At 41.3% G+C, this 23,682-nt stretch overlaps 1 protein-coding gene across 8 annotated transcripts in view; it reads left to right on the forward strand.

The window, feature by feature from the left end:
* Positions 1-23,682, forward strand: part of PEX5L (peroxisomal biogenesis factor 5 like) — a 224,194-nt gene that overhangs the window by 183,902 nt on the left and 16,610 nt on the right. For all 8 annotated transcript variants that reach the window (XM_073896836.1, XM_073896831.1, XM_025878264.2 and 5 more), the window contains 2 exons: positions 20,283-20,399; positions 22,734-22,877. In XM_073896836.1, the coding sequence (XP_073752937.1) occupies positions 20,283-20,399; positions 22,734-22,877 (261 nt within the window). The remainder of the gene's footprint in view (positions 1-20,282; positions 20,400-22,733; positions 22,878-23,682) is intronic.

Here is a 23,682-nt window from a genome sequence, read left to right on the forward strand (position 1 = left end):
AATCAAAGTGACAGCATTGTTGCTCTTAGTAAGAAGCAATTCCGTTTTGCCACTAAATCCTCTTATTTCTTCACTCAGAAAATCTCTGTTTCACTCTTTTCTCTCTGCTTTTGTTGCAATCACCCTGGTCTCAACCCAGATTATTGCAAAAGCCTCCTAATTTATCTCTTTTCTGCCCCACCCCCACAATTCATCCCCACAGGGAGAGGTTGTACCAAATGCAAGTAAGGCCTCTTCCTTCTTGATGCGATGCTCAGATTCCTTCAGACAATGAACAGGAAAAGAAAACATGGCTGTTCCTTTCCCTACCCCACTCCCATCCTTAGCCTTGGCTAAGATTCAAATACGACACTTGGCTTATCGGTTAAAGATTAGGTAGATAGGTAAGTAGATTGGAAAGTGGGTGGGTAGGGGTAAAAGCATGAAATTGGAGGAGGAAGAGCCAGTTAAGTGAAGATCAAGATGTGTCAGATACTTCAGATACTTTCAGCAGCTCCACAAACACTCCAAAGATGGTTGTATTTACAGTTACGGTGTACGACAGTGTCTTTTTATTCTCATTTGTCCTCAATCCTTGGCAACCTGACTTCTATCTCTATCCCACGGATGTTGCTGTGGACAAAATCATCCCATCTCCATTGCTGTTCATGCTCACAGAGGTGCTGCCGCCACAACACACTCCACACTGGTAAACACTTCTTCCACTTCAGGATCCTCTTCCATTGGAGTTTCTCTCCAGTGAGTTCTTCCTCCTCTGCCTATGACTTGTTGCTGATGTTCCCCAGAGCACAACGCCGGGCAGCCTGCTCTCCCCTCTGACACACTCTCACTGGTTCCTGCGATTCCAGTCACCACTGCAATCAGAAAATCCACAGCTCTGGTTGTGATTTTCTTCTTGAGACCAAAGCCGTGTAGCCAAGAGCCTACTCAACATCTGTGCTCAAACATACACCAGAAGCACTTCAGGCTGAACATATCCAGATCTGAGGTCTTTACCATGACACTACTTCACCTTTCCTGTTCTAGCTCTAGAATCCACCCATTTGTCACCACCTCCACTGCCAACACTCTATTCCGGGCACCATCATCTCTTATACAGACAATTCTAACAGCCTTGTAACTTGTCTTGCTGCCTCCAGAGTGGATAGAATGCCCTACTTATTCCATTCTTTTCATTTCAGTCAGAGTAATCTTTTTAAATACAGATCTGAGTAATGAGTTCCCACTTATCCTTAGAATAAAGTCCAAACTCATTGACCTAGCCTTATAAGGTCCTTCATGGTCTAGACCATTCTTGCCTCTACATCCTCAACTCTGACTCCCACCGTGATGTCTACACTGGCACCATAATAAATGATCAGTTCCCAGAATAGGCTATGTAATCTTCCTCCTAGCTTTTGCACATGCTGTTCCTCCTATCAGAAGTGTTCTTTCCTCACCCCATTATCTGGCTAACTTCTGTTAACCCTTAGAGTCTCAGTTGGCTTTCTCTGCTTCTAGGAAGATCCCCGAACTCCCAAGTTTGGGCTGGGTTCCCCTCTTCTTTGCTCCCTTTCTTCCAGGACTGGATTGCCCCCACCACACTGCACACTCCAGTGGCAGGTTCAGCATCTGTCTTGTTTACTGCTATACCCTGGTGACTAGAACATTGCCTGCTACATAGTAGGCTTGTTAATAATTTTGCTAAATGAGTGTATTAAATGTGTAAGCATATAGAATAAATTATTTTGAGAAAATACTACCCTCCAAATTTTATGAAATATTTTAAGAGATTCTGTATGGAAAAAATCCATTTTATAAAGACATTAGAAAAGCACTACTCTCTTGTACATCTAAGTATTTCCTTTTAAAAGTATTGTAGCCAGCTTTTCAAAATGTGTTTCTAATTATAACATAGCTCCAAATACCAGTACAGGTCTATGTCATTTGTTAAAGTCAGCAAATTTTGCCACTACAGTTTAACAATTGAAAATAGAGGAATGTCAATCCATCCGTAGCCTCCTTTCCATTTTTTGTTAGGTTCTGTAGAAAAGAGTGTTCCAACAGTGGATTTTTTTTCCTGGGCTGGTGGAGTCTCTGGCCTGCCATTATATTGGGCTTCTCTTCTGTGTTTTGATACTGGGAATTAGGCAGCCACTGCCAAGAAACTAGATTCAATGCCTAGTATCCTTGGCAGAGAAAATATTTCTCTAGTTCCATCCAAATTAATCCTCACAGGCCAATAAATCACTACACAAGGAGAATGTGTGATGATTTGGACCATCTGGAATTTTTCTGAGGCATTGGTGGACATAGCAGAAACTACCTAGCTCCACAGTAGCAATGAACATCTGGATCTTAGCTCAAGATAGCATGAGCACTTTCCCCTTCCCATGTGATACCAGCACCTGATCCAGGGCGGGGGAGCTCCTGACGGCTTTTCAGAATCTTTGTTTGACCACTGAGTCAGCTAGTTTGATTCCAGTGTCAAAGAAAACAACTTCAACCATTTTCTTTCCCAATACTCTCGGATAGCAAACTGGATCTAGACTCTCTTCACACCTGGTCAACCATTGTAACAATCAGATAGTCAAAAAGAAAAAGGAAAAAGTCAAAAATATCAGTACAGTATGATCAATATGATACCAAGGATTTTTTTATTCTGAATTTGCAAAAACAACTGACCCAGTTTTTTCCTTTAAATATCCCTAAAGGGTGAGAGGAGGAAGATTTTCACCATGGAAAGCAGTGTCTACATGGTTATTAGACATAGCAGTTAAATTCTTTATCACCAGGAAAAAATGTTACAAAGGAACTGCTTCTAAACCAATGCCCTGGTGGCCTTGCCCTCTAGCTAAGGAAAGGAGAGGAGGAAAGAACCTGTCTCCATGCTCAGACATTCTAAGGTTGCTTTAGTTGCAACTATAAGTGCTATCCCTGGTGGGCTCTATGTCCGGGAGCCATTCATCATTTCACTCAGTGCTGACGGCAGCCCTATCAGGTGAGCATTACTCCCATTTGTTGGTTTGCAAACTGACCTCTGTACAAGGAGGGCAAGGAGAGACTGAAGAAAGAGTCAGAGCACTCCAGATTGGCAGGTGGCAGGTTTAAAAAGCAAGGCAACTTCAGTTTGGCTATTGTGGACATTGCTGCTATAAACATTGGGGTGCACATACCCCTTCAGATCCCTACATTTGTATCGTTGTGGTAAATACCTAGTAGTGCAATTGCTGGATCGTATGGTAGCTCTATTTTCAACTGTTTGAGGAACCTCCATACTGTTTTCCAGAGTGGTTGCACCAGCTTGCATTCCCACCAACAGTGTAGGAAGGTTCCCCTTTCTCCGCATCCCCGCCAACATCTGTCGTTTCCTGACTTGTTAATTAGCCATTCTGACTGGTGTGAGGTGGTATCTCATTGAGGTTTTGATTTGGATTTCCCTGATGCCAAGCGATGTTGAGCACTTTTTCACGTGTCTGTTGGCCATGTGGATGTCTTCTTTGGAAAAATGTCTGTTCATGTCTTCTGCCCATTTCTTGATTGGATTATTTGTTCTTTGGGTGTTGAGTTTGATAAGTTCTTTATAGATTTTGGATACTAGCCCTTTATCTGATATGTCATTTGCAAATATTTTCTCCCATTCTGTCGGTTGTCTTTTGGTTTTGTTGACTGTTTCTTCTCAGGAAACAAACTGAGGGTTGCTGGAGTGGTGGGGGGTGGGAGGGATGGGGTGGCTGGGTGATAGACATTGGGGAGGGTATGTACTATGGTGAGCACTGTGAATTGTACAAGACTGATGAATCACGGATCTGTACTTCTGAAACAAATAATGCAATATATGTTAAGAAAAAAAAAGAAGAAGAAGATAGCAGGAGGGGAAGAATGAAGGGGAGTAAGTCGGAGGGGGAGATGAACCATTAGAGACGATGGACTCTGAAAAACAAACTGAGGGTTCTAGAGGGGAGGGGGGTGGGGAAATGGGTTAGCCTGGTGATGGGTATTAAAGAGGGCACATTCTGCATGGAGCACTGGGTGTTATGCACAAACAATGAATCATGGAACACTACATCAAAAACTAATGATGTAATGTATGGTGATTAACATAACAATAAAAATTTATTTTAAAAAATTTACAAAAAAAAAAAAGAAGAAGAAGCAAGGCAACTTCATTCCGGGGCTTATCATTGGCAGCAAGATGAGTAGATCTCCCCACCCACCTGCCAAATGTGAAAAGTTTACCTTTTCACATTACCTTACCCAGAGCCTAACTGGGTTCAGTCACATATTCAGTGCAGAAGATTGCAATAAAACCTTACTATCTAAAGGCTACGTCCTTGAAAGTGGCTCCCACAGTGGGAGCTGTAGGCAGAATGTACATGCCAAGGACAAGGGAAGCGGTAAGGAGCCTCCAATTGCCCAGGTCCAACTCAAGGGTTAACCAGCGGTCACTTCCTCTTAATGACCCCTTCAAATGTTTTATCTCTCCTGATGGGCTCTCACAATCGTATGTGTCCCCCTCTTCTGCCATGTACCCTGAGTGGTCAGCAAAGGGTGTTACTAAACATGGAGGTGGCTTGTTTGGTGGTTGTCTGGCTGCACTGGAGACAGATACTATAGCAACAATATAGGCACATGTAAAAGAAAGTAGATTAAGATGATTCCCGAAATAAGTAACAATTTTCTCCATTAAGAACCCCGTGATCCAAACCCCTGACTTACTAAGTCCTCTAGACTGGGGTTCGGATCACTCAGGGCATTCCTTTGTGTTTTTATGTGATTTAATAAAGATGGTACATACTAGACTCATCAGGTATGAACATATAACATTTTCTTTGGATAATGGCACAGGTGCCTTCCTGCAAAGCAATAATAATGCCCCAAGCTATCCTATTTTGGAGGACAGCTTTTTTTCACTAGAGACATTTCAATATTCATTAAGGAGAGGCTTTGCTAGCTATCACTTAACCTCTGGTTTGGTGGATTTAGTAAGAGCTCCTGTGTGTGCCTTAATGTCCTCCAGGCCAATGGAGGAAACAAAGAAGGCAACCAAATGATTTTATCAGTGGAAAACAGAACCTCCCCACCTGGCCTTGAGAAGAGGGAGATTGGCCGCTTTAGAAACTGGACCCAGTTGTAAATACCGTAAATATTGGCCAAAGGAGACAGCACTGTCGGGCATGAAGAGGTAGACTGGGGGTGGGATATACTAGACAGAACCCTCCTTTTTCCCCCTCTTCCAATGATGGATGTTCCATTCCAGGTATAGTGCATTTCAACAGGTTCAGCTTATAACAGGACAATGGATCCCAGTGGAGATTAAGTAGTCCCCCTCACTCGGGGGCGCAAAGTCATTTACCCATTCCAGTAGGACATTGCAAAGTCCAATAGATGGCACCTTTCCCAGGCATGATGGGGCTTGGTGTTCTGGGCAGTGTAGCACATTGATTGATGGTGAAAGTCGGGGGAATGGTTGTTTCCCATGACTTTTATATCTTTACAACTGTTGTAAAGATATAAAACTGGGGTCCCCAGTTTGACATAGAGCGCAGCAGGCCCTATTGGTTGATCATTCAAATGAATTAAAACCTGGAACAGTACTCTAGTCTATCCAGCCAAGATAATTTTAAAATAAGTAATTTAACCTTTTGTTTTAATACTTTATTTTTCCTTCCCATTAACTCTACCACTTGTGAGTTATAGGGGACATGGAACCTCTGTTCAATGTCACGTTCTTTTTGCCCAGTCTTGCATATTATCACCTTTGAAATGTGACCCCTGATCACTGTCTTTTCGACAAGGGTATCTGTACATGGTATTCAGCATGGTATTCATCTGTACAAGGTAATTCCCTGTTGGTGGCAGCCTGGTTTGCACAGTGATGGGAAAACTTGGGTTAGGCCAGAGGCAGTGTCCCCATAAACCAAGGCATATTTAGAACCCTCACTCTGAGGGAGGGGACCAGTATAATCAATTTGCCAATCTTTCACAGGTTGGGAACTCCCGTGGATGGTCCCAGACTTCTCTGGCAATTGCCTTGGGCATTATTTAGAACACACAAGATATGCTATTAATGCATTAACCAAGTCAATGTATTTCAAGGGCAATTCTGCATCCATGGCACTATGTCATTCCACCTGGGTGCTGTAGTGACCATTTTTTCTATGCATCCAATCTTTTCTATCTACTAAAGAGTCAGCTGTGGGGTGCCTAAGTGGCGCAGATGGTTAAGCATCTGATTCTTGGTTTCAGCTCAGGTCGTGATCTCAGGGTAGTGGGATCAAGCCCCGTGTCAGGCTCCACACTCAGCACAGAGTCTGCTTAAAGATTCCCCCACCCTCTGCCCCTCCCTGCCATCTCTCAAATAAATAAATAAATCTTAAAAAAAAAAAAAAGAATTAGTTGCTAGCACTTGCACCCAGGCTAGGGCATCAGCTTCCTGATTGCAAGTGGGAATCAGTGCCTTATGAGATAAGACACAGATAACAGTGAGGACCACCTCACGCTCTTGCAGATGAACCCAAATGTCTTTCCATATATCTTGACCACACAAGGGCTTATTCATGGTCATCCATCCTCCGGCTTCTGGTTGTCTAAGCCATAAGGTTAATCCCTTTAGAACAGTCCAAGTGTCGGTGTAAAGGTTTAACAGCCAGGGCTCCTGAGTGATCACCACCCAGAATGCTCTGAGTTCAGCCCACTGGATGCTGTGATTCATTCTTGTTTCTAGGCATCTGTATACTAGGTGTCAATGAGAATGTCCCCCATTCTTTCTCTACAGGCCACAGGGGCCTCACAGGAATAGGGGCAGGGCACTTGGAGGATCTACATCCCCTAAGAGGCCCAGTAGCACCTCCATTTCTAGAGATAGTGGCCGGTGGACAGGGTGCTCCTCTGCTGTAAATGGGTATACCATTTGGTCAAAGTGGGAATTTGAGCCAGGGCAGAGGTAGGTCAGTGAAATCTATTTTTAATTCACCCCTTGGTAGGAAGGGCAGTTCTCATCGTGATATGCTGTTCCTTTGTGAGAGGCGCGACCTAAAGGAGCGCTGTGTACACTGCTAAGAGCTGCGGCTCTATGGGGTATGTCAGGTTTCTGCCCCCTTCCAGAGCTGGGACAAAAATTTTAGGGGGATTCTCACCTTCTGTTGTTTCCGCCATAGTGCCCAACCCCTACCTTCTGGAATCACAGACACATCTAATTTAAATGGTAGCCCTGTGTGGGAAATGTCCAGAGCTTTCATCCGCTTTACTAGTATTTTTGCCTTCTCAAAGGTGACTTATTGTTTTGATCCCCAGGTCCATATGTATCCTTTCCCTTAACAGGCAGTATAAAAGGCAGAGGCACTATGCCAGATGGGAATAAAAGTCCTTCAAAATCCCAAAATCCCTGCAAATGTTTTCCTCTCTCTCATGTTTTGGGGGGTTGGATAAGCTTGCATCTTGTCAATCACAGCTTTTGGAATAACGTGGGTCTTATGCAACCAAAAAATTTCCGAAAACGTTACAGCAACACCTGGGCCTTGAATTTTCTGGCTGTTTACTGCCTGTCTTTCCCTCACAGATGTTCCAGCAAAGCCTATAGAGTGTCCCACAGCAGAGGCAGGTCTTCGTATGTTAACATGATATGTCATCAGTGTAATGGGCCCATTGTATTGCTGTGGGGAAGAACAGTAAAAAATCTTGGGCTACCATCCCATGACATAGTGTGAAGCTTTGCCCGTAGCCTTAGGGAAGCACTTAAAAGGTCCATTCTTTTCTCTCCCACATGAAGGCAAATTAATCTCCATTATTAGAACCCTGTACTTGTCAGAGTCTTTTCCATGAATGTCTTTGAAGATGAAGCACTTTTGCAGCAAGATTTTTGCAAAAGCATCAGAGTAAGATAATAACTGTCTATAAATGACAAAAGACTTTGAAAGTGACCACAGCTAAAGATCTGATGAGAGTTCACTACAATGCAATCGACAAGGAAATTTGGTTATTTCTGTGGCATACATTTTAAAATTATGACTGATAACATTATTCCAGGACCTATCAGATTTTTAGGAATTCCATATAAAGATACCCTAAGGAAAGTTTATCTGATAATGCATTCTTTTTAATTTAACATATCAAATAAGCCTAATTAGTTTAGTATCTCTCCTTTATAAGGAGGGAGAACACATCTTTTGAGATGCTCCAGGAATCTGAAAAATCCCAAAATTAGGACAAGGTCCACAAGCCCTCATTTAAAATTTGATTTTGGGTAAATAAATAAATAAATAAAAATTAAATTTGATTTTGGTGAAGTTTGTCAAAAATATCAAAAGGTTTAAAACACTTGATTGAAAATGTCACTGTGAAACAATACTTAATTATCAGTGTAACCAAAGTGACAAAGACTTCAAAGGCAAGTACAGAAAGTTATATAGTTCTAAAAAACGTATCTCTTTTAATGGAAAAGACTCAGTTTTCCATAAGTAATCAAAGAACTGATAAAGACAGTATAAAGCACAGGAAATTATTTTGATAAAACACAGAATCTTTGTTTTCTAGGCAGATTACTTAAAAGGTAGAGAAAAACCTTTCATAATCTCATCAAGAACAAACCAATAGTCCTTGTAATGGATGAAAGAAATTAAGCTTCAGTTTTAACTAAGTGCACTATTGATATTAAAGCTTACTCTCCTTTTTTTTCCCTTAAGATTTTATTTATCTATTTGACAGAGAGCTAGAGAGAGCCAGAGAGCACAAGCAGGGGGAATGACAGTGGGAGAGGGACAGGCAGGCTCCCCAACAAGCAGGGAGCCTAATGCGGGGCTCTATCCCAGGACCCTGGGATCAGGACCTGAGCTGAAGGCAGATGCTTAACCGACTGAGCCACCTAGGCACCCCAAAGCTTAGTTTTCTTTAAGCCAATTAAATAGAGCTCTTTTGCAAATTAATTTTGGTAATACCCTCCAGAGGAAGAAAAACATCACATAAGTAATATATATCTATGAGCATACATAACATACACAAACAGAGATCCCATAGCTTTCATTCCAAAATTTTAGCCATTAATCTGGTACAATATAAAATTCACTGGCTTATGAAACAGTTAAATCCAAATGTGTCTCTGGCAGATGGAACAAGTGAAGGTTACCCACTCACATGGCTAAAGCTTTTTATTAATACTTGTAGAGAAGACTTTTAAGATTTGTATGTGCCATTTATTAGTAATCTTATGGAGGTTGTAGACAGGAGTTGGGGCAAGGAAGCTTCTACAACAATCTGTATTTTAAAAAAGCATCCCTCCCCCTTCTTTTCCTTCAGAATCAGGCAATCGGCAGGGCTTTCGTTGTTTCCTGGGGTACTTGTATTTCAAGGACATAAGATTTACAACTTCAAGAGACAGAAAAAGAATGCAAGTTTCTCCTACTAAGAGTTTTGGGGTATCATTCTTTATTATCGGAAATCTAGGGTAGTTACTATTTAAATTCTCCCTTTGTGCTAGGGGTCAGACTGCATGAGGCTGTCAGTTGTCACTGTCAATCACAACATCCCCCTCTTTGCTCTTGGCTCTCTTCACTTTCCCAGGTATTTCTTTCGCCTCCCACGGTCCCAACCAGTCTTTGTCACAAGCTGTTGGATCTTAACCCAAGGTGCAAGCATCTTGCACCCTCCGAGCTTTGCAAAATTGACCAGTAAGTCCTCTAACCTATTATCTTGCTCTCCCATCCTCTCTGCCAGCCCCAAAGGAATAGTGGACAACTGCATGTCCTTCTGTGGCCTCAGTTCTTCCAACTTTCTAACTGGAGCTTCAGCCTCTAGCTGGGCATCAGTGGCCAGATGAGCTGCCCACATGAGAGGCGGGCCCTCGGGGGCAGCCACCCATTTCCCTTCTTTGTCACAGTGTGCTATGTGTAGTTTCTCAAACAAGTGTATCAGACCTGCTTTCGTTTTCAGGATGTCCTGAGACTCACATGGTGAGCCACAAGCATCTAACATAGGGGCCACCTCTCTCCACACAGAGGTCAGTGGCCAAAGCAAGATTGCCCCCGAGAATGCCTAACTTTCCCAAGGCCCATTACTTTGGTCTCCTGGCTGGCTTGCCGGTTGTTGGTTCATAAACTGGGCCCATACACAGAGGGCAAGGAAAGACCTAGGAAAGCGGCACACCACACCATATTGGTAGGTGGCAGGTTTCTTAAGCAAGGGAACTTACATATGAGGCTTGTCTTCTGTGGCTGCAAGATGAGATCTCTACACCTGCCCACCAGAATCTTAAAATGTTTATACAGAGGCCCTCACTGGGTTCAGTCACATATACCATCCAGATGGTCTCCCCAACACCTTCCTCTCTCAAGGCTGCATCCTTAGAACAGCTTTCACTGTGGGAACAGTAGGCAGATCAGACATTCAAAGACTGGGGGAGGAGGTGAGGTGCCTCTAATTACCCACGTTTAGCTCGAGGGCCCCCCAGCAGTCACAGCCTCTCAATTACCTCCTCCAACAACACCATTTTAACGTGGAGAAACTGGGACATAGAGAGATTTTGTCACTTGTTCAAGGTCACACCACAATTAAGTGATAGGACTGGGATTCCTACCAAGACTAACTCCAAAACTTCTGCTCTTAATCACTATTTCTAATACTAAGGGTGTTTACATTTTTTGCAGACCCTGAACCAATCACAGAACTTAAAAGTTGTTGGTCACCAGAAAAATAATTCCTTTATCAAAGGTTTTCTCTCATTTAAGAGAATTTTAAAAGTTATTTTAAAGGCAACAACAATAAGGGAAATCAGAAAGTTGGGGGAGGAAAGGCTAGAAATTACCCAGAATTCCCACGACATTAATAAATTAACTGTTTTCATTTTTTAATGTTTCTTCCATTCTTTGTCCGATCTGTATACATAATTATATGTAATTTCAAAGCCATTTTAAATGACTAGCTAGCATTGACAAGATAAATTCATCAAATGAGTTGTCTTCTTAAAAACCTACAAAAATTATTTTAATTCTTCCCTCCACATTCTGGGTTTCATTTCCTTTTCTAGAACAATAACAACAACAGATTCTTGAAGAATTCTGACTCACACAACAGATGTGAGGATTAGAGAACCTGCTGGCTAATTGGAGATGAGTTTCACTGGAAACAATCACATGAAAACAAACTATATGTGGTAAATTCCTGTCCCTGGTAGCTTCTCAGGATACATCAAATTTATCCCACCAAAGAGTTCTGTTTTTGTGGAACTTCAGATGCCCCGAGTCTCTATATCAGCATTTTCCAAGCTGTGTTCTAGAGAACCCTGATGACAGATGCACACTCAGAGGTTCAAGGTAAATACATTTAAGGACTATTGTTTACATCCCCACTCAGAGATTTAAAATATACATTAACATATGAAGAGCCTGGGAAGTCATGCAGTAAGGAACATGTTCACTTTTGTCCAGAAGTTGCAAACTAGTTACTTCCAGGAGATAAAGATAATGATCTGGCGATGGCCATGATGAAATGGAGGCCACACATATCACCTGAGAGTTGCTGCTTCTAGTCATGCAATATTAACAGATCTTCATGAGATATCTGAAATCTGGGTTTTGATGGAAAATTTTGCATCCAATTTGAGGGGTCAAAAACATGTCTCTTGGCTAGATCAGGCTCATAGGCCACCGATTCGCAGCCTCTGCTTTAACCTACAGTTTCTTAAGCTCATTTGACCACAGAACTCTTTGTTTCTAGAATACTCTTTGGGGAAATGCTACCATACTTCATTATCCTGTCAATCCTTCAAGGTCCTTTCTCTACACCTAGTCTTCCTTCTGCATTCCAATCTTCAAACCTAAAGTATGCTCCAGTTACTATGGTTGTGTAATAAATTACTCCAACACTTGTGGCTTTAAAAAGCAATATTTATTTTGCTCAAACAATATGTAATTTGGGTAGGGCTCAGAGAGGATGGCTCATCTTTGTTGCACCATGTGTCAGTGTGGCTCAATGGCTCACGGAGATGGTGAGGGGTGGGAGTCATCCAAAGGCATTCTCGGGGCACCTGGCTGGCTCAGTCCATGGAGCATGCAACTCCTGATCTCAGGGTTGTGGGTTCCAGCCCCACGTTGGGTGTAGAGATTGCTTAAAAATAAAATCTTTAAAAAGCAAACAAAAACAAAGGCATTCTCACTCCCATGTCAGATGGCTTATGCCAGTAGTCACCTGACACCTTAGCTGCAACAGACAGCTAGAACGCCTATATGTGGCCTTTCTTTGTGGCCTAGGCTTCCTTGCTAGATAGATGGATAGCCATCTGGATAGCTAGATTCCAGGAGTGAGTGTCCTGAGAGGAAGAGGGAGAGACAGGCAGAAACCATATCACCTTGTAGGATCTAGCCCCAAAAGCCACGGCAGGTCATTTCCATTGCATTCTATTTGTCAAGGCAAGTATTCAAAGATGGGCAAGGGACTCCACCTCTTAATGGAGTGTGGCAAGGTTCTGGAGAGGATGAGGGGCCCAAAATACTGTTTTAGCCGTCTTAGAAGATGCAATCTGTCATAAAAAGAAAGAATGAAGTATCTTGAATTGTGGCTCTTTTATTTACCAAAATTAGTGTGACTTTAACAAGTAATTTCATCTCTATTTACATCATTTGTTCACCCTATCCTGAATTATGGTTGCCTCGATTTTTATTTTATCATTGGAGAGTGAGCTTCCTGAGAGTAGTACCCACATCTAGGTGTTTTGTTTGGTTTTATTCTTTAATATAGCTATAATGCAAAGCACAAACACATAGTTTGGGTTTAGTAAATATTTCTAATACTTTATTTTATTAAAGCTAGTAGGGAGTTACTCAGTAACTTTCACCACGTGTGGCCATGGCTAAAGAAGAAGAAAGCCCCTCTGGAACTGAATCGCACTGCCTGTTGTTCATGGTTGTTCTGTGTTGGTCTCAGCCTATCAAGAACCAGTGTTGTGGTTGGACCGGCCCTTGTGGTTCTTATTATGATTTCAAGATGCTCTCAGCAATAACCACAAGGAAACTCTGAAAAAGAAAAAGTGTATTACTTACAAGTCCTGGAAATTACATGGCCCACCTGGGGCCACACAGTGAGGTCATGTGTAGAGAGAAAGAGAGCAGGCCTGGGGTTCTGTTTTTATGGGGGTTGAGGGTGGGGGCCTAGGGTTTTGTGGGCTCACTCCTCATTGGTGAATTTAACACATAAGTGCAAGAATTTAAAGCATGGGAAGAGAAAAAAGCAAGCAACCCAAATGGTCAGTTGTTGAAATCAACCAAGATCTCTAAAATGGGGGGAGGAGGAGGGCACGCACAACCTGGCTCTTTATCTAGGGTGAGTGGCACAATGTGGTTATTCAAGGTAGCCATCTTTGACGTGGATGCCTCATCAATCAAAACCTAAGTCACACACTTGCCTTTTACAAAAAGAAAGCCACCTGCCAGGGCTTCCACTACCACTAGCCACAAGCCACTTCCTTTATCACAGGGCTTGTTACCACGTGGATGTGAGGCAAGGCTCAAACCCAAGGGCCCTCCCATCTCCTTGTGCCCTGTAGCCCTCGGTCACCAGCTGCCCAGGGAGCAGTCAGGAGGCCTGCAAAACATAAACAGCTGCTGAGAAATTGGCCCCACAAAACTTTATCCCCAAAGCAGCAGCAAACCCATTACTTGGGTCTCCAAACCTCCAGGCCCAGTACCCGTGGAGAGCAGTTCTCCATTGTGAATACAGACCCCACAGGAGCCACGTGGTTATAATCATGTGAAACTTTGGCTCCACAAAGGCATTCATTTGCTAATGAATATGCTAAAAAGCTCTTTCAAAAATGACCCCTGCCCATTTGGACAACAAGTTTTGCTCCTTGTGTTTTAATACCCCATTCTTTTTTGCTCCTTGCCCTGGGAGGAAGAAGAGAAAGAACAGTAAAATATCTTAGATTCTGTTAGACATGGCTCTTGGTTGCCTTCTGACATCCTGCTCAAGCCTTGTATTGTATTATTTCCAGACTCCTGTGCCCTTTTCTCTCCTTACCATCATTTCCAATTTTTTCGCCCCACTTTTTGCAACCAACCTGCTACCATGTTGTTTGGTGAAAGCCTCGGACTGTTTGCCCAGGTGCCTGCCAACTTGGGCAGTGATGTCCGATTTCATTAAACAAGGAAGCATGTCTAACCCAGAGGCAACCAGAAAATCTGTGCTGAGTGCTCGTACCAATAGTTTTGTTTTTCAAAACTTCTGAACCACACAGTTTACAGGTTATGATATGGCAATCTCTCTCTATCCTAAAAAGTCATTTTTTCGTTTACAAATATAAAATTACATTAACTGCCAATTCCTTCATTCTTTTTTTTTCTTTTAAGATTTTATTTATTTGAGAGAGAGCATGAGCAGGGGAAGGGGTGGAGGGGGAGGGAGACGCAGACTCCGCACTGAGCAGGGAGTCCAAATCGGGGCTCAATCCCAGGACCCTGGGATCATTACCTGAGCTGAAGGCGGACGCTTAACCAACTGAGCCACCCAGGCATCCCCAATTCCTTCATTCTTAATGTTACAAGTTTTAAGCACTTTACATACATTGTTTTCCTTCATCTGCACAACCACTCTACAAGACTTTTACATTTTACAAATGAGGAAACCAAGTTAAAGAGGTGAGCGAAATTGTCAAAGGTCTTGTGACAGGAGACATGCCAGTATTGCGGCCCATTATACCTGACGCCAAAGTCCGTGAGTCTTCTTCCCTACATTGTTTAGATTGAGAAGGAGGCATGCATGACAGACCCATTTCTTATCACACAGAGATTTTATATATTTTGAGCCTTCCTGTTTGACTCAATAAATCAACTCATTAATCATGTTGTAATCTGATACTCGGGGTCATAAGAGATTATAGAATTCATCGGTCAAACTAATCTGTGAATCATCTTTACAAGCACTCCTCACATTGGTCGTTCCACTTCTAATGTTGGGGCACCTGGGTGGCTCAGTCAGTTAGGTGTTCGACTCTTGATTTCAGCTCAGGTTATGATCTCAGGGTTGTGAGATCAAGCCCCAGGTCAGGATCTGTCCTGGGCGTGGAGCCTGCTTGAGATTCTCTCTCTCCCTCTTCCTCCACCCCTCTACCCCTCCACCTCCACCTCCCAGCCCTGCCTCTAAAAATAAAAGACTTCTAATGTTGGGGAACCCATCCTCCTGAGGAGGAAACAGCCCATTACATTTTTAGGCATTTGATAAAAATCTGTCCCCCAGGAACTGCTATTCATTCACCCTAGTTCTTCTGTCTGCAAGATAAGGCTAAGGCTTCTTGCCCAGCTCCACCACCCCTCTGAGCCTTGCTGTACCAGTGAATCACTTCATAAACTGGGTTACTCTTGCCCATTCACTCTTGCCTGAATAGACTCCAGTTTGCCAATGACCGTCACTACGTGGGACACCCGGAACCTCACCCAGAGCTCAAACTTATTCTGACCCATCAAAATTCTATCCAGTCCTTGAACAGGGTGCTGAACATCTATTCTTACAGCCCCAGGTTGAATATGTTCTTTGGGCAGCCACATGGAATCTTTGACTAATATTAGCTTTTCGTCAATACGAGATGTGAGTGGAGATGTTTCAGCCACGTTTTGCTAGCCTGGGCTACTGGGTCCCTGGGCAATAAGCTGTCTAACTGATCTACACATAATTTCCCTTCAACAAAAATTGTCTGTTGTGGCAAATATTTTGTCCAAACTTGCACAGTGATTTTCATTCCTTGCCATGCAAGGGCTACTCTTTTTTCTTTTGCATATACAGAATGGATTGTTTGTTTAAGTTTTGATCCAGTTAATCAATGGATGTCTAAAGAAGCAAAAAGAAAGTCAGACTCCTCACAGGCACAAGGGGCAAATCATCTCACATCAAACAGTTCTTTCACAGCACAACCCCAGGATCCTTCTACTCAACAATTATGTTTGGCCACAAAATAGAAAGTATCTCTATTTTAACTCAAGGATAACCAAAATAGACTGGTGAGTGGGAACTAGCAATATGCTGTTCTTCCTTAAAATTCCCTGGTTCTAAATTAAATTGTTTATTTTTTTATTCTTTATATTTTAATTTAATTAGTATTTAATTTTGTCATGGTTCTTATAGAAATTTTTATTTTCTAGCTTTACAATCAAAAAGTAAAGAGAAAATGTCAGTTTTACTCTTAGGAAAACGCTTTAAAATGTAATTTTTAGGCTAGAAGCCCACTTCCCATCCCACTTATTCTGATCTTCTGAGTCAATCTGCGTAAAGAAACCTGAGCTATTGTGTAGCCAATTTAGTATTCTTAGTTTACAAATGACAAAAAACAATGTTCAGATGGGTTTGAATGACTTATTCAAGTTTATAGGGATAATAGAAGCTTCTAGCACATATCTCTCTTCTTCCTAACTACACAATGTTCGTTCAAAGGAACAGAGAGAAGCAAGAGATGCTTCTAGTTTAGGGTTTTTGGAGAAACATCATGGAGGAATTGAAATTGAAAAGAAGTATTTTTTTAAGGTTTTACTTATTTATTCATTTATTTTACTTGTTTACTTAAGGTTTTACTTTCTTAAGGTTTTACTTATTATTTTACTTATTTACTTATTTACTTACTTATTTACTTATTTAGATAGAGTGAGAGTAAGAGAGCATGTGCAAGTTGGGGGAGGGGCAGCAGGAGAGAGAGAATCTCAAACAGGCTCTGCTTCGAGCTCAGAGCCCGTCGGGGCCTTGATCTCAGGAACCTGAGATCATGACCTGAGCCCAAATCAAGAGTCGGGCACTTAACTGACTGAGTCACCCAGACACCCCAGAAGTAAGTATTTTTAACCAAATCTTATTTTCACAAAAATAACATGTTAGCATTAGAAATGCTGTAAAATACAAGGAAACGTGATGGGACAATTACTCATAATCCCATCCCATGAAAGTAATGCTACTGGTGCATTTCTCTACAGTCATTATTTTCCTAACACGTTATATGTTGTTGTCTATCACTGTGATCATAGTACTTATAAAGAAATGGTATAACCCAAGGCCTGCTCCATGTTGTAATAACTCTTCTTAAATAACATTTTAGGCTACACAACAGTCTGTTTTGTCCATAATCTTCTTAACTTTGGTCCAATTTTTGAATAATTAGGTAGAAGCGAAAGATTTAAATAAAGAGAGGAAAGGTATCTAGAAGAGGATATATATTTACAGCAAATTAAAACACCAAGATACTCTTAGATGTATATTTGTGTTTTGAGATTGTAGGTGATCTTTGTTTCATTCTTTACCTTTTTCTCAGTGATACAAAAACACTGATAAGCACACCTACATTTACTGAACATTTTCCATATGTTTCATACCACAGATATATTTTCTTATTTAATCCTTATAATGACTAACCAAGATCACTACTGTATGTTCATTTTAAAGATAAGGAAAATGAGACCTAGAGGAGTCAAGGGTCTTGCCAAAGGTCAGTGATGAAGCCACATTTGTTCCCAGGCCCATCTGAGAAGAGAGCTGTTGTTCTTAACCACTCTACCACATGTCCCAAGTTTCTTATGAATATCTACCATTGTTATAATCAGAAAGCTATTTTTAAAAATGAAAATGGATTGCAGATAGCTCATTTCTGGTGTAAGCACATAACTTATTACCTGTAGAGTGTAAAAAAAACTGTCTACAAAATCCCAGAACAGCTAAGAAAATCATCAATACATAAAATCCCCTCAGTCGTGTCTACAATGGTTAAAATTCAGATTTGTTTCAGGTTTCTCTAAAATTGATTAGAAATAGAAAAAAAGAAGCAGTGTTAATTGCAGTTATGTGAATGAAATCTGGATTCTGAGACTGGATGAAAATTGATTGTGCTAAAAGTAGTCATCTGTAATTAAATGAATCTGTGCTGTGCACTTTAATTAGTCAGCAGAACTTATTCTAAGTGGTAACAGTAAGTCCTGGTGTATCTCATTAAATAAGAGCCTGGCAGCCTCATCTCCACTGAGGTCCTGTTTTCTACAGCAGTCTGGTTTCTGCATCCACGCTCTAATTTGAAACTGCAGGAAAGGTGATGCATCCTTTTGTAATCCAGATGTACATGTTATGAAGTGATCTTCATTCTTTCATTCAGAAGAACTGGGAAAATCAGTAAAAAATTATATTCACTCGATAGATTTATCTTAGTTTCTGTGCAGACAAGCTGAACTGTGAAAAGCTATTCAAGAAAACGAGTCTCCAAAAATTTTTTTCAAAAATTTTTTCCAAATTCCTCAGCATCTAAATATTCAGGTTTATGGTATTTAAAAAAGGACAGATAATTGTTCTCTTTTATTGTCGTTTTGAACCTTTTTAAAAATTAGAACAGCAATGCATACTCATAGAAAATGCAGAAAGTGCAGAAAAGTATAAAGAAGCAGGAAAAACACCACCCATCATCCCTTCATTCAAAGACAGATTACTCTTAACATGGCAGCATATTTCCTTCTGGTTTTTTATCAAGCCATTACTTTTGTATATCTGAGATCACTCTTTTGCATAATTTGGTATTCTGCTAAAAAGACTTGTTAAAAAAGAAACTTTGAGTTTTATTCCTAACCTTAACCTGGATAAGTGGTGGCCATTCCGTGTGCTTCTAGCATCTCAAACACAGATTTATCAAGGTGCCTGCTACCCTGAGGCTTCATCAAGGGGAGGCCTCTGCTGAGGGGACAGGACCCACTCCTGTGGTAGGAAGGAGTATTGTGGACATAATAAAGGAGAATAACAAGACCTACTATTTATTTAGCCGCCTAGGATTAATCACATTGGGCTGGCCCTTATTTCTTGAACATTTGTATCCAGAAGAAATAAGCATATAATTATCATTCAGAGCAACTTTGAGGAGTTCCCCCCATAGAACCACCACCACCAGGCATGAGGATAGAGTAGAAGGTAAGACTAGAAGGATGGAAAAGTGAAGGACAACCTTGATGGTGTGTCAGCAAGTCACAGCACTTAGAATCATAGAAATTGAGATTTGCAGATAAGAGTATGCATCTCAGTCCCAGATTCAGGTGTTCAAGCAATAACATCCCTTGTTTTCTTTAAAGAAAATTAAGTAGTTTCCAAGCATCTCTCTTACCAACTTAGACTCAGACACCAAATATGGAAGGATTATGTGGTGCCAGAAATCAAGGGCAGAGTCTCTACCCTCTTGTCTGTCATGTTGACAGCTAACAGCCAACAAGCCCCAACTGAAATCCAGTTTCTGTCTGTCCCTGCCATGTCAGAAAAAGAGTGGAAGTCAGCCCCCCAGTCATACCCTCTGCCACGCTCTTGGAAATTAGGCCAGTTTGCAGGGAAAAACCTAAAAGCTAAGCACCAGTCTCCCACTCATCTCAGAATCCACCACCCTCCTTGTCTTTCCCGCCCCTGGAAAGTTCCCCTTCCTCCTTCCTCCCTTAAGTTCTTTAAAATATTTGCCCCTTTTTCCTCACACCAGGACACCCAAAGTACTCTCTTTAGGCTTAACAAAACAGAAGCCAACCAGGGACAGATCTTGCAGAAAATTTCCGTTTCAGTCCTCCCCTGAGGTAAAAGGCAGCAAATGGCCTGGTTTCCCTTTTGGAAAACATAAAGGAAAATTATAAGGAGAAAAACACAAAGTAATATTTTTCAAAAAACCATCCTGCCGTAGACAAGACCTTGACTAAGAGGACTCAATTAAGTTCACACCAAAAGCCAAGGTCCTTCATTCTTTAGCACCAGGAGGCCATGTTTGCCATAGGTGATGAGCAAGGGCTTGGAAGCCAGACTGGGGTTCTGATGCTATGCAATCCTAGCTTTGTGACCATAATCCTCTATGCTCAGTTTTCTCCTAGCAAGGTGCCTGGCACAGAGCAGGGTCAACTAATATTTTCCCTTGTCCATGGTCGGCTCCTTCCCCAAGTCACTACCCATTCAGTCCCAAAGCCATTGCTGTAATTCCTCATATCCTGAGAGCAACTCTAAGACCATCCTTCCTAAAATATGTGCCCGGTGCCCAGACTTGAAACTGCTCAAGTAATGGATTTTGAGCTGAATTTGGCATATATGATCCTCGTCCTTCAGATGATAACTATTTTCCTGCTGGAGAAAGTCACAACTAATCCAATTTAACACTCTGACCACTTAAGTACCCTCCAGGAGCTCTTCAACCATGAGTATCATTGGATGTGGCCAGTGTGAACATTTTATTCCTCCTCAGAACTCATTCTGATCTATGAGGAAAACTGTCTTTTTAGAAATAAACCAGGTGACATAACATGGTCTTAAATCCATCTCTCTTCTTCGTTTTTCCTGTCTCCTAGTCAGATACAGAGTTTTGGGATAAGATGCAAGCAGAATGGGAAGAAATGGCCCGGAGGAACTGGATATCAGAGAACCAAGAAGCTCAGAACCAAGTTACAATCTCAGCTAGCGAGAAGGTGACTGAGTCTGTTCTTATATATGCTGACCAGTTTTCTCAACCTCTTTGCATCATATTTTTATAAATTAGTCATTAACTATTTTGCAAAAAATTCGAGAATTAAGTAGACAAATTACTGTCAGCCTGACCTAGAAGAAATTCTGGTGGATGAAAACAATATAATCATCCAATGTGTGAAGACAGCAAAGCTAGAATGAAATATCCTTAAATATTTTTATCAATGTTTATACTGTTTGACAGCCAACAAGAGCTTGCATTCTTGACTGCTGGGCAAGTTACTGAACTAACTGGCCTGGAGGGTGGGTTGGAACAAGAACTGGCTAATCTCACAATGCTTTTTGTCAGTCATTCATGTGAGCCATGTGGACGAGCTAAGAGAAATGGTATCAGTGGACAGGGGAATGAGGTGGGGCTTAGGGCTGTATTTCCCGGGTGGTCCTTACATAGCTGACAAAGAAACACGGTGGAAAAGATACGCTTCACACAGCCAGGTCAAGTCCCAGGGACAAGTCCCAATCCCAAGATACTCCCCTGAAAGGAGCCCCAGCAAATGTGTGAGTTCAGTCAACAACTGGCCAAATTACCCATGAAGCCCCAGTTGCCCTTGGGTTTATGCTTTTAAAAACACTTGGTGAAAAAAAATAATAAAAACAGATAAATAAATAATAAAAAATAAAAACACTTGGTGAAGAGGGGAGGGACACTTTTGAGAAATAAATTTAAAGGACTTGAAAGATAGAAAAAGATATGGAATTTTCTTACTGAAGGAAAAACTATATATATGTGTATATGTATATACATATAATATGTGTGTATTACGGATTTTTTGTGGTAGAGGAAGTCTCAATGATATTCAGTTCTGGATAACTTCCACTTGTTCAATCAACAAATATTTATTGAATGCCTGCCTAGCAATAGATATGATGATGAATAATCTCCAATCTTAGAGGATTTTCAATCTACATAGTCATTAAAATGTCTTCCTGCCAGTATTATCTGCCCCTCAGTAGGCCAGGCAATCTCATAAAATTAGAGTAACTATCTTATTAAATATAACCCTCTTCTACAAAGAAATCAAAGCTAGGCAAGAAGAGAAAACATTGATATAGATTGGCCGACTCTAGGCTGTAATTCATGCGCCTGAGGCATGGCTGGGGCCCTGAGCTCCTCGCCCCTGGGACCCCCATATCTGTAACAGCACTACACAGTTTTAAACTGGTCATACCCTGTGGCTTTGATAAGCAGGTTTGTCTTTCTCAGCAACAACGGAGAATGAAAGTCTCCATTTAATCTATTTTTAAACCTTAGTAGCATCATTAACAGACTAGCTTATTTGTATCTATCAAATTAGAAGGATATTATGATGATCTATGCTGGTAAGGTTGCAACAAATCATTTCTCTCAGATATTTCCAATTAGAGTTTAACTTGGGACAAATTTTTCTCAAAAGCAATTCAGTTATACATATCAAGGGCCTCAAAATAGTTCATAGCCTTTAGTCTAAAAAAGCCCTCTAGAAGTCTATCCTAAGTTAATAATCATACGCAAAGATTTGAGCGCAAGGTTTTCTCTGTAACTTTATTTATGAGGACAAAAAAATGGAAAGTAACCTGAATGTCCATCAGTAGGAGCTTGGTTAAGTAAGTTTTGGCACAATGCAAATAATTTTAAAAACTACAACTAAGTGGGGCTTAAGCTACAAAACTGCACATATGGTATGAGCTTATTTGTTTAATTTATATATTCATAGAAAAAGATTATTTATACATTCTGTACAATTTAAATTTTTGAAAGAAAAGACCTATAAGTTTAAAACATGCATTCTCAATGGGACAGAAACTGGTTCAAGGAGCAGGAAGGTAAAAAAAAAATCGTAGATAGTAGAATGGTTTGTAGCCCTCCAAAGGGTCACAGCACATAAACAGATGTACAGTATGTGGCATTAACATTTCAGGGGAATGGATGGTAGCACTTAGCAAAAATACGTCTAAAACTCTGCATTTTTTAAATCCCAGGGGGAAATGGCTAAAACAAAAAGAGCAAAAGAGTAATAGACCGAAAACAAACTCCAAAATATTAGCAGTGATAGGGGTTGTGGCATGATGGGTAACTTTTGTTTCTTTTTATATTATTCAATAACAAATAATATCATCCAAAATTTATACAATGAAAATGTCCTACATTCATAGGAAGGGGAAAAAAACAGTAATTTCAATTTAATTTAAATAACTTAAAACAAATAAATTCAAATTCAAATTCAAAAAGAGCTTACTGAATATCAGAAGGAAGAGATAAATGGATGGATCTCATAGTGCCCTTCTCCGTGTTGTAGGGATATTACTTTCACACTGAAAATCCCTTCAAGGATTGGCCTGGAGCATTTGAAGAAGGCTTAAAAAGACTGAAGGAAGGGGACCTGCCTGTCACCATCCTGTTCATGGAAGCAGCGATTCTTCAGGACCCTGGAGATGCAGAGGTAACATTTTCCCTTCTTCCTGCTCGGCTCACAAAGTGGCTGCGTGTGAGTGAGCGACAGGGGGCGCCACAGAGCTCCCCTCAGCTGCATTTGCATCAAGGAAAGACTCGCAAAGACGTTAACCTGGCTTACTGTGCTATGTGTTCAAAAGTTACATATAGGTACCTATTCGCTAACCAAATCAAATGTGCCCAAAGATAAAAGACAAGAAATGAAAAACCAAAATTGTCAACCTGGAGGCTCAGCAGTAGTTTTCAGGGGGCAGTGTATAGTTTTGTCTAGGCCTAGAGCCACCCCGTGTCTCACCCTTGGTTCGCTCACTCAACATTTACTGAGCGCATACTGGGTCCTAAGAATTGTGCCAGGCACTGGCTTCAAATATTGAAGAGCTGGGAAAATGGAACTGTTGAAAAGATATATTTGTGTTCTATCTGGAAAGACAAGTGTAATAAATGCAATGTCAGAGTATGCACAGGATGCTAGGAGAGCAGAGAGCAAGGCTCCTGAGCGGGCCTTCCCCTACAATGAAATCCAAAGCTGAGCTTTGAAGGAGGCGGGGCTTAAAGAAAGACAGCAGGGGAGGCAGAGGCGTTAAAGAACAAGTGGTTTGTGTGTGGACAGTGGGCCATGAAACATTGTTCCAGAGGGTAGAGGGGAGGAAACAATGGTGGGAGAGGAGGCAGGAAGAGGTGGGTAAGAGTCTGAACTTCATGAAAGCCAGGGGAACCACTAGGGGGACTCTACTCAGCAGAGGGATTCAATCCGATTTGCCTCGAAAAACTCCTTTCTCTGAGGTGTGGAAGGT

The sequence above is a fragment of the Callorhinus ursinus genome, unplaced genomic scaffold, assembly GCF_003265705.2.
Source record: "Callorhinus ursinus isolate GAN/ISIS: 27379988/994484 unplaced genomic scaffold, GSC_fseal_2.0 scaffold1, whole genome shotgun sequence".
NCBI classification, from domain to species: domain Eukaryota; kingdom Metazoa; phylum Chordata; class Mammalia; order Carnivora; family Otariidae; genus Callorhinus; species Callorhinus ursinus.